Source organism: Tupaia chinensis, unplaced genomic scaffold (genome assembly GCF_000334495.1).
Source record: "Tupaia chinensis unplaced genomic scaffold, TupChi_1.0 Scaffold145367_1, whole genome shotgun sequence".
NCBI classification, from domain to species: domain Eukaryota; kingdom Metazoa; phylum Chordata; class Mammalia; order Scandentia; family Tupaiidae; genus Tupaia; species Tupaia belangeri.
The window spans coordinates 1,183,056-1,195,181 of record NW_006205228.1 but is presented as its reverse complement, the minus strand read 5'-3'; the positions used below and the strand labels follow the sequence as shown (position 1 = coordinate 1,195,181).

At 37.7% G+C, this 12,126-nt stretch overlaps 1 protein-coding gene across 3 annotated transcripts in view; it reads right to left on the bottom strand.

Annotated features, from left to right (window-relative positions):
* Nucleotides 1-1,885: 1,885 nt before the first annotated feature.
* The window catches only part of PCNX1 (pecanex 1), a gene marked incomplete at its 5' end in the record, with an annotated part of 166,814 nt that continues 156,573 nt past the window's right edge, over nt 1,886-12,126 (bottom strand). For all 3 annotated transcript variants that reach the window (XM_014583989.2, XM_006167960.3, XM_014583990.2), the window contains 3 exon segments: nt 1,886-6,715; nt 6,891-7,031; nt 7,559-8,001. In XM_014583989.2, coding sequence (XP_014439475.1) covers nt 6,575-6,715; nt 6,891-7,031; nt 7,559-8,001 — 725 coding nt within the window.

The following is a 12,126-nucleotide window of genomic DNA, read 5'->3' as shown; positions in this document are numbered from 1 at the left end:
ATTATGTTTAGTTGCCATTAATAAGCACATATGAAAGGGGGATAATAAAATCAAGATTTCATACAAGGAGTGCTGATGACACGCCCAGGAAGCACTGTGCAGCCATGCTCTTACTTTACAAGGTGCTTTTTCCACCCAACAGGGGGAAATGCAACCACATGGTGAAACTCATGGACTAAAAGTCAAAGAAAAAAAAAGTTAAAACCTTCAAGAGGAAAAATTCCAAATAAACTGCACTTTTAAGAACATGGAAGAGGTTTTATGGGGACCAGATTTCATGTCCGCAGTCCCTTGAATTGCAGGGCTGGCTGCACAGTGCAGCAGGTAAGCCCTGTGCATTGGGAACCAGGTCTCCTATAGACAACCATGATTGAAATTCCAGCCCCAACAACTTGAAAAACATGACAGGTGCATGCACATGTGTGCCCAAAGTCCCGACAAGAGGGAGAAACAGAGGAAAAGGAACTGCAACATGACCATATCCTATTGCAGCAGCAGGGTGGGAGGAGCTCTCTCTCTCTGGCTAGCTAGCACATATTCCCTCTTCAATTCCTTTCAAGAAGTGCTTCATTTAACCAGCTCGTTTCATGTCACTGCAGAGAAATACTGTCCTTTATGACTAAAGACCAATCACTGTGTTTTCAGTTGTGCCACTGTGGTGTCAGAAGGAAGACCAGATTGCGTGGGACTCTGATACAGAAGGCATCCGTACCTTGCTGGTTACAGTTGTTACTAATAGCTAAGATGATGCATTAAAGGCTTAATAAACGATTTAACCAAAAAAGTACACCTATTCTCACTGTAAGTAGGTCTGCATTTTCTTCAAGTACTGCAAGTGAAATCGTTAGGTTAGTACACATCCCATAATGAACAAGTCAGCCTTTGTCTGATTCTGCTGACCATAATCCAAATGTTTTTTCCTTTTCTTGGTATTGTAATTTAGTGTATAATTGAACACATACACATTTTTGTCTTTTTATGTTCCATCTACTATTATATTATCAATATGTAACATTCAGATAGGAAACTGTGAAAAAGATCTTCTTTTAACATGAAATATGTATATAAATAAATAGACATTTGTTTATAGGCCAAAGCTTGTTTGATGAAAACTTCAGGACCATGTAGGAATATTCCATACAGAGCTTAATACAGTGCATTCTAATTCTATTTTCTTACTTTGACAAAAATGGACAGAAGGCAAAATGAAAAAAAATTTTATTTTCTGTGTTTTATCCACTGTCAATACTGTATTTTTGATGCAATATCTTTGCCAAAATGAAAAAAAAAAAAGACCAAAATCTCAGCTTTTATTTTCCATTTTAAACAACTACAGTATTTACAAGCTGTTTGGAATAACACTCAGACACACACACACTCAACAGACACGCGCAAGTACACATATCCTTACCTCTGGTTTACAATGAATGCTGGTAAAGGCAATGAATACTTTCCAGAGCCCATTATCAGAAAAGGGAAATGCATTTCCTTCCTTACATCTACTTTCCTGAACCATTTTTAATCTTCTTCCTTCCATTTCCTCATGCAGAGCTCATTGCCAGACTTGTATAGGGTTAAAATAATCAGGTTTACAATGTATTTCTACTTAAACTATAAGCTTTTGAAAAGCATGAGCAGACATAAGCCCCCCGCCACCATTTCTATTGTTTTGGTTATAGAATCAAGCATCCTATGTAAAAAAAAAAAAAAAAAAAGGAAAAATCGTGTTCATCCACAAGTACACTAAACCCCAGAGTCATCCAGAGCAGCCATCTATCTCATTCTGTACTACTTCTCTGTGATCTGTGCAGGCAACACCCAGGAACGAATCCTCATCACAGTGTTAGAAGACCTTGGTTTCTCTTAGCGTGGTTCTGCTGAATCATAAACTATCACATATAGAGCTGAGGCATAAGAAAAAAAGATATAACCCTATATAATAGGTATAAGTATTAGAACAAAGTTGTCATATAACCTTGCAGTGATGGTCAGCTCTATACCCCCAAAGAATGTTATGTTGATTCCACAGAATGGCAGATAATGAAGTTCGGCTCACAAATAGAAGTTATTGCCCTAATTCAGAAAGAACGTGTGGCTTATAGGAAATAAGGAGAAATTCTTATCACACATAATTCTAGACAGATGACTTTGGAGAGGTGATTCAAAGCAGAAAACATACTTCTGTTTCAAGCAAAATTTATACGCCACTCATGTCCTACCAGATCTATTTGTATAATAATTAATTCTTTTCCAATCAGAGTTCTTACCTAAACATTTAATAAGTTAAAAATGAGGAGGCCCGGGTGCATATCAACCAGGTTTCTTAAAAAAAGAGAGATGAAGATAACAGGGGCTGGTTTTTAATACTTAAAAAGAGAGAGGAAAAAAAAAAAGCTATACATAGTCCCTGTAATATTAACATTTATGCGATACAATGTATTATCTAATTTTCCTCTTTCCCCAGATAGGTAAAACTCAATATTCACATAGGAGTGAAACAAAAAGTTAAAAGCCTTGGTTGACATTATTCTCTCCACACATTTTTGAATGAAAGGAAAAGCCTCTAGAATAAAAGATATTTTTACGTTATCTGAACAATCATACCAAAAGAAAAAGTTTACTGGGTCTCTGTCCAGCTTTTAAAAGTAAGTTTACATATTTATGTTACATTATAAACAAGAATAAAAACTGAGGACTTAACAATGAACACACAAACAAAAAATACCCAGAAAGGGTTTTGTCCATATTCATGAAAAAGTAATTAAAATAAATATAAAAGTAATTAATCTGGCAGCACTTTATAGTTTAATAACTAATTAATATAAATTCAAAGAATGCTCACAAAAAATTACTATTAATTTGTTCTCAAGTCATACATTTATTTAGGAGAAAGGATGTTCATAAATTAGCTAAAAGAAAGAGATAACTGTAGACACTGGGCAAATCATAAGTTTAGAAGACCTAGCTCTAGACAAATGATTCAGCACAGCAATCCACCAAATGAGGCATTTCTCAGCAGAGGCTAAAGGATGTTGCTCAGAATCAAAGTGGAATTTATTAAGGCTAAATTATCCTTGTTTAGATGTGAGGCTATTTTTTATATTTTGATATGAGATAGAAAAAAATAATCCAGAAAGAAAACTACATCTTAATAAGCTATAGATTCCTACATAAAATCTTTTTCATTGCCTGGCATTTTAGTACACAGAGTAATCTTCCTTTTCTCACTCAGGCTGGAAATACTGTCTGACTACATCTCTTTCAAGGATTAGTAGAAGTATTTTAGAGATACTTGAAAAATACTTCACATCTAACGGAATTGAATTCTCCGGTAACAGAAATTCAAAAGAGGAAAAAAAAAAAAAACCCACTATTATGTTGTTCACTAATTTCCTAAAAGGTAATTAATTTCCTCTTATTTTAAAAAATATACATATAGCCTGGCCATCTACTCTCCCAAGTTCTTTAAATATCAACATCTTTTCTCAATCTAGATTCTTGGAAAAATTAAAGTTTTTTTCACAAAAAGAACATTTAAAGTTTTATCAAGTGTTGAAAATGGTATAAAAAGGATTTACAACAACATATAAGTTGAAAGATTAATCAAAAGCTTAATTTGAAGTTATAAAATATTTTTGCCACTGAATTAGAGCAAAAAAAGGGAGAAAAGGCAACAATTTATAATTCATTCCAGGATTGTCTTTCTCTCAAAGGAGGTGGGGAAATCAAATAAGAAAAACCAGAAAGGATTTTAATCATACAACTCTATTTGAAGGAAATAAATTTTCAAAAGTGTTTTAATTACATCTTTTACTTTCTAGTTATGGAACTCTGAAAGTTTTGGCAATTTTAAGACACTAATATATGCTGGTATCTTGCACATCAATGAAAAAATCAGTTAAGCAGAGAATCTAAATGCATATTCTCACTATTCTCCAAGGGGGGAGGAGGGGCTAGAAACAAAACATTTATGATCAATCTAATTAATGAAAAGTGTATTCATTTCTATATGATAATTAAGAGCAAAATACTAAAATAAGAATCTTTCTTCAATTATCATATGTTCCTTGATGCAATTAGAAAAGTATTATGACTTTAAAGACGTAGCTTCAGACTTAAAAAATAAGAACAGGGTTTCTCCTTGGAATCCTAATTTATAAATTCTCTAATTGAAGAGTTACATGATAACAAAGTCCAACTTGTTTTGAGAAGTTGTCCATCAACTGCTGTCCAACTCAAGACCCAAAAAACAGACTCTATATAAAATCTAGTCTTCCATTTGAAATCTGACTTTTCAGAGTATGTGAGGCGTTTAACAATGTTTGAAGGGCAAGGGACTAGGAATAAAAATAATTCTAGCCCTTCTGATTGAGTCATCTGAAATTCAGATTTTTTTCCTGTGTGGGAAAATCAATTATCCTCCACCTAAAACAGAAAGACTACTTATTGCTAGCCTAGGCAATTAAAAGATAGTATTTATTTCAGAAAGGGAACGTGCAGGGACATAATTCCTTTGAGAAGATTTAAAAATATATGTATATAGACAGGTCATATATTCAGTTTCAGAAAAACAGTGACACTGAACCTAAATGGCATACTACAGATTTGCCCAAATGAGGCAAATACAGAATGACAGAATCAGGAAAATACATGGTCAATTCAGAAAGGGAACTTCTGTATAAAGACTCAGTAAATCACCTGACCAGTATTTTTAGATAGTAAATTTTGCAAGGTGTGAAGTCTATGGAGATGTCAACACAAGGCACATTAGGTGCTGAATGACCACAAAAATTTTAAATTAGAAAAAGAGAAAATAAAAAGGTCTTAAAGAGAAATGCAGTAAGATTCTATTAGCTATTTAAATTTGCAGTGTGCATTCCTTCTACTGCAATGCTATGTTATACTATGAGATCTACATTAACCTGTCCTCTCCTCAGAAGATTCTTTAAACCTGTGCTGTCCAACACAGTAGCCACGGGGTACACGCAGCTACTGAGTACTTGAAATACGGCTAGTGCCACATGTTGAAATAGTAATACCTTAGATATACTGGGTGAAATAAAATGTATTATTGGAGCTAATTTTATCTGCCTTTTTTTTTTTTTTTAAATGTTCTATTTGTGGTGGTAGAAAGATGGCTGCTCCTAAATGCTCAGAGGAGGTGCACAATTTTCTTTGGAGTTTCACATCAAAAGGGAAAATTTTTTTCTGAGGATTTAAAAATATGCTACAAGTTACAAATTAAATCTAAATTGCAGTTCCCATGTAGCTCGATTGTAAATCTGAGTTATATATTTCCCTGAATACACGTTTTAAAAAAAATTTAAGTTATGAGACAATATATGAATTAAGTCAATTTCACAGTTATAAATATTTCAAATTACGGCTACACACTATAAATTATAGAAAATAAAATTCAAGTAATAGACAAAGAAGAGAGGGGAAAACAAAAAGCAAAGTTATTCAAAAGGGATATGACAGTAAGAACTGCACCATTTGGATCACTTTGAAAAAAATTTCACTTGGTTAACTGAACTGCATGTGAAGAACTTTGAGAGCTAGGAACTCTTAAAATAAATAAAAGGAAATCAAATATTTTCTTTAAGTTCTTGAATGACCATCTTCTTTGAAGAGCAAATGTATTTTCTTCCCAGAGAAGACTCCAGTGGAGCCTGCCCGACAGAGGGGAGCAGAGTGCAGGGGCTCACGCGCTGGTCGGAGGTCATCTCGGGTGTGGACACAGGAGCTGGCAGTAGTGTTCACGTGACCATCAGCTCTGGGGAATGTCAATGACGAAGCTATGTGGATCTCAAGATCTAGTGCTCACTGTAAAGAAAACATCCGACGTGCTGCCACGAGGCATAGGCTACTAACAGAAAAAGGAGCAGCACAGTTCCTGCTACCTATGTTTACAAGGAAAAGGGGAGGGGGTAATCCCAAAGGCAATTTAAATAATGGTATTTTATTTTTATATATAAATAAATGTTCTGAGAAATCTCAGACTTTAGTGCATTGCTGTAAAAAATTAGTGCAGTTTTTCTTTAAAGTTTTAGCGCTCAAGGAATAAGATAAATCTGTCTGTTCATAGTCTCTTTCACTGTACATTAAACTTTCATACTGCTATGTGTCAAACTGAATGTTTCTACACTGGTGTGTTTTTAAAAATCAAGGTAAATGGATTTCATGTTCTATGACAAAACATGGCAATTATTTTTTGGCAAAGAAATTAGAAAAATATGAGATCATAGTTTAGAAATGACAAGTTTGTTGATTTAAAGCATAGGCAATGCATAAGAAAAACTTCTTTTTAAGGATGTAATTTAACAGAACTTTATCCTTCATGCAAAATGTTTTCTCGGCAGCTAACTTAAAAAAATATTTCAGCTTTATTTGGGATGGAGACAGTGACGGGGGTCAGGGTGAAGGAGAGGCGCTTAATTAACCAAGCCCACTCTGTTTTCAAGTCTCTCCCACATGGGGTCAAAGTGATACCTGTGGGCGTCTTCCGTATTTTCCTCTTTTTCCAAAGTCTTGGAATCGAGGGGGAAATGAAATGTAGCTGTAAAACACTGGCTCACACTTCAGCCCCAAGTTCTAATACCCCAGTTTCAATAACAGTCACATATTTGTCATCAATCTGGACCAGGAGCACTGCCTTGTCGATGTGGGATCGAGTCCCTGGATCTCTGCTGCAAGGCACCCATCGGTGAATCACCTAATGAATCAGAACAAAACAAGAAATTAACAATGGACTCAAATGTACTCAGAAACCCTTATCTCCACTTAGGATTAGAAGTAGCGTTCTCTTTGACAACTAAACACAAAGTGTAAATCAGATGGAACCATGCATGAGTGAGTCAGAGTCCAGTTACCTTCCCAGGAGAACTTACATGGCCTTCCATGCCCTCCTGAGGGCTCCAGTCCTTCCAGCTGTTTCTCCCAGCTCTCAACCGAATTCCCTCATCAGGCCACTGCAGTTCTTTCCTTTTTGACAAGTTGATCCCTTCCAGAATCTGACTGGGATCCACAATCTACATTACAAACAAAAATGGATCATTTCGGATTCAATTTTCTTGATATAAAAACATATAATCCCAAATGAAATTTCTTTCATAAAACTCTTTGTGTCTCAAGTCGTCCACTGCCTATAGAGGGGGCCCAAAAAGAAAGAAAGAAAGAAATCTAAAGAGCCATCTATCTCCCAAATTCTTTTCAGCCTACTGTTAGACCTTACTGTGATAGCCACATGACAATGGCTGTCCAGGGAATGGGTACTGCCACCACAAAAATTGTTTGCTTTTGACTTTTAAAACTCAAAAAATAAGGTAATTGTGTCTGTTCAGAGTCTCTTTCACTGTATGTTAAACTTTCATACTGTTATGTGTCAAAGTGAATGTTTCTACACCGGTCTGTGAAAAACTATTTTTCAGCATTCAAAAATGTTCTATTATTCAGATGAAATACTATAAGGTGTGTATCCATAAGAGCCCTTCCCTCAATGAATAACAAAGACAAACGAGTAGCAAGAACAACAGAGCAGAGGCCTGGGCTCACTCACTTGGACTCGGTAAATCACTTCCCCTTTGGGGGCATGGGGATTGCTGGCAGGACTCAGGGCACTGCTAGGCTGTGCATCGGAGGCACTGCTCTGACCGCCCTCTGTCCCGAGAAAGCCCACGAGAGTGTGATGTTTGCAGGCTGGGATGCTTTGGCTGGAGCTGCTGGAGGAAGGCAGGCCGTGCTGCACGCAGGCCAAGCCACTCTGACTGCAGGGTTCCATCTGGTTCACCATAGAGAGGCGGGACTGGATGGATGACGGCAAGTTTCGAAGTGATATCTGACTGGTGGAAGAGCGCCGGCAAGGCACAAACCCTGTGGCAGACATCCGGAGGGACGAGTGCCGGCTGCTGTAGCAGTAGGAAGATTGGCTGGCCACCGAGGCCCGAGCAGGGGACTGCCTGACCAGGCTGGACTGCACAGAGTGCGCGCTGTGGCTTGTGCCTAGGAGGAGAAACAACAGAACTCACTCTGTGTTCAAGGACTTGAAACAAAGCTTGTGCTTTGTGGCTTCTAAGACTGTTACCTTTAAGCAATTACTTGGTGATAGAACTTCATACTTATCCTTGAAACTTTTATGGTTATCAAAAAGAAGTAAGTATCGGAGCTAGCAGGTGGCATAGTGGTTAAGGCTCTGGACTCCCACATGGCTAACCGTGGTTGGAGTTCTGGACCTAGTGGCTTGAAAGTCACACTGGGTGCATGTGCATGTGTGTCCAAAATCCCTAGAGAAGAAAGGAGAAGGAGCTGTGGTGTGGCCATCACCCCAGGGGGTGATTTCTTACTTTCTCTTTTTCTGTTTTTCTCTGTCTCTCTGGCAAGAGCAAACGCCCTACAGCAAAAATCTCTCAAAAACAAAACAAAACAAAACAAAACAAAAACACCACAAAAAGTAAGTATCTGAGATCTGTTTTCTTGAGTGGTTTTTATAATATAATTTTACTTGCTAAGACTTTTAAAATTAAAATTCTGAGGCATAAGAAAGGTGCATGGAGGGAACCAGCAGTTAGCGTAATGGCTATGTCGCTGGACTCCCACGTAGTCGACCGCGGTTCGTGTCCCGGACCCGGTGGCTTAAAACTCACGCCGGGCGCGTGTGCGTGCGTGCCCAAGATCCCGAGAGGAGAATGGAGGAGAAGGGATTGCGGCGTGACCATCCCCCCTGGGGGGTGATTTCTTGCTTTCTGTCTCTATGTCTCTCTCTGTCTGTCTGGCGAGCGCACGCGCCCTACAGTGAAAATCTCTAAAAAAAAAAAAATAAAAAAAAAAAAAAAAAAAAAAGAAAGACATAATGAAATAATTTGTAGCAAGTATCAGGATTTAAGGTTAGAATAAATCTTTTTTTTTTTTTTTAAAGTTTTTGCCATGGGGCATATATGCTCACCAGAGAGAGAGAGAAAGAGAGAGGGAGAGAGATAGTGAGAGGGAAAGTGAGAAATCACCCCCAAGGGGATAACCATGCCACAATCCCTTCTTCATTTTCCTCCTGGGATTTGAGCAATCACACACATGTAGCCAGTGTGATTTTCAAGCCACCACGTCCAGGACTTGAACCGTGGTCAGTTATGTAGGAGTTCAGAGCCTTAACTACCATGCCCAGGTTGGGATATATCTTAAAATATCATTCGTAAAGATATTTCAAAATAACAGTAATCCATATCAGAAATGAAAAAACAAGAATACTTCTTTAATATATAAGAAATGAGGTACTAGTGGGTGGCATGGTGATTAAGGCTCTAAAATCCCACATGGCTAACTGTGGTTCGAGTCCTGGACTTGGCAGATTGAAAAATCACGTCAGGTGCATGTGCATGTATGCCTAACATCCTGGGAGGACAAGGGATTGCAACATGGTCATCCCTTTTGGGGGGAGATTTCTCACTTTCCCTCTCACTATCTCTCTCCAGTGAATCATGCACCCTATGGCAAAAACTTAAAAAAAAAAAAAAGTGTGTGTATGTGTGTGTGTGTGTGTATGTGTATATATATACATATATATACACACATGCACATATATACACACATATACATACACATGCATATATGTATGTATATATACATATACATATAATTAAATAGCATATATAATTGAATAGCTCATAGAAATGAGACAATTAGAAACATTTATTTAATAACTGAATGATCTCACTTGCATGTGGAATCTAAAAATGTAGAACTCATAGAGGCAGAGAGTAAGATGGTGGTTGCCAGAGGCTGAGCGAGAGAAGACAGAAGAGAAGGGAAGAAGAGCTGAAATGCTGGTCAAAGAGTATAAAGCTTCGGTTAGACCAGAGAAGTAGGTTCTAGGGATCAGTTGTTCAGCATGGTGACTGTAGTCTGCTTAAATTGCTAAGTAAGTAGATCTTAAATGTTCTTACCATAAAAAACTAGCTTATTTAATCATTTTACAACATATTAATATATTAAAAAACCACTATGTACACAACAAATATATAATTTTTATTTGTCAATCAATTTTTAAAAGTATAATATGTACTAAGGGCCTACTATGTGACAAGCTCTGTAACTATTATTACCCAAAGTACACTAGTACTTTCAATCTATTCTAATAACAAGCTACAATGCCCATGGGAGAGAGCAAATACCACACTGTGCTTTTCATATACCTTAAGAGATTACTACTAAATACAAATTATCAGTGATACTGAATAGCATGTTCTTCTGTAACTGTTTGCAAGAGGCTTAATGTGATCCTTTAAAAAATTATTTAATTTTATTAATTATTACTATTTTTAACTTTGCTATAGGGTACATGCATTCGCGAGCGCGAGACAGACAGAAAGCTAGCTGCCAAGTCTGAGACTCGAACTGTGGCTGGCCATGTGGTAGTCCAGCACCTCAACCACCACGCCACCTGCTGGCCCCTTAATGTGATTCTTCAGTCCTACAGCAAAAACCTCTTAAAAAATTATCTAAAATATTGACCACACATTCATTTAGACTCTTAATTCCAATTCCATTGTATTTTAAAAATTTAAATAAATTTAAATTACAGCTGCTTCATTCATTAGAAACAGTGGGGTAAGGACAGTGCTAAATCCCTGACCCACCACATGGAAACAGATGTCTACTGCATGCCGGGTAGACAGTATGTCTTGTGTCAAAGGTAAATTAGAAAAGTCATACTATTGAGGGCTTTGGGATAGGAAAAAAAATTTTTTAAATAGGATACAAAAAGTAGGAATCAAAGGGAAAAGATTAGTAAATTGCTCTACGCTAAAAAATTAAGAGAATGAAAAGCCAAGGGACAGAATGGGTAAAGATATTTGTAGTCTAGGAAACTGACAAAGAACTCAAATCCAAAATATAAAATACATTGGGTTGTTGGAAAAGTCATGATGGATTTCTGCATAGAAAAATATGGAAAAACACATCATGATTTTTCCAAAGACCCAATAAATCAGTAAGAAAAAAATAACCAAGTAGGAAATAAGGCAAGAGACTTAAACAGGCACTTTGAAAGAAGAACAGCTGGTAAGCATAATTTAGGAAATCCCAATCTCAAGTATCAAAACAACGTAAATTAAAACAAAGAAATTAGAGACTACTCTTTCTCCTGTCCCCCTGAGCAAGCTGGGAGCAGAAGCGGGAACTAATAAGATAAGCATTCCTACACATAAGTTACCAACCGGTTAATAAAACTTCCTGGTGGGAACCAGCAGTTAGCGTAATGGCTATGTCACTGGACTCCCACGTAGTCTACCGTGGTTCGTGTCCCGGACCCGGCGGCTTAAAACTCACGCCGGGCGCGTGTGCGTGTGTGCCCAAGATCCTGAGAGGAGAATGGAGGAGAAGGGATTGTGGCGTGACCATCTCCCCTGGGGGGTGATTTCTCGCTTTCTGTCTCTATGTCTCTGTCTGTCTGGCGAGCGCACACGCCCTATAGGGAAAAACCTCTTCCAGAAAAAAAAAAAAAAAAATCCTTCCTGGTAAAATTTTTTTTTTTTTAAGAATTATTTTACTTTATTTACTTATTTCAATTTGATCAGAGAGGGACAGAGTGTGAAAGAGAGAGATTGGGAAAGTAGGAAAGCAACTCACCAGGTCCAAGACTCGAACCACAGTTGGCCATGTGGGAGTCCAGCGCTCTTAACCACCACGCTACCCGCCGGCCCCTTTCTGATAAGATGTTTGTCATTACGTATCAAGAATCTTATTCTCTTGGGAATCAGCAGTTAGCGTAATGGCTATGTCGCTGGACTCCCACGTAGTCTACCGTGGTTCGTGTCCCGGACCCGGCGGCTTAAAACTCACGCCGGGCGCGTGTGCGTGTGTGCCCAAGATCCCGAGAGGAGAATGGAGGAGAAGGTATTGCGACGTGACCATCCCCCCTGGGGGGTGATTTCTCGCTTTCTGTCTCTATGTCTCTCTCTGTCTGTCTGGCGAGCGCACGCGCCCTACAGTGAAAATCTCTCCAAAAAAAAAAAAAAAGAATCTTATTCTCTTATATTTTGACCTACTGATTGAATTTTAAAGTCTCTAGCCTAACAAAATAAAAATTACAAAGATTATGACTTTATGTCTGAAGAAACCAAATCATTATTCAGC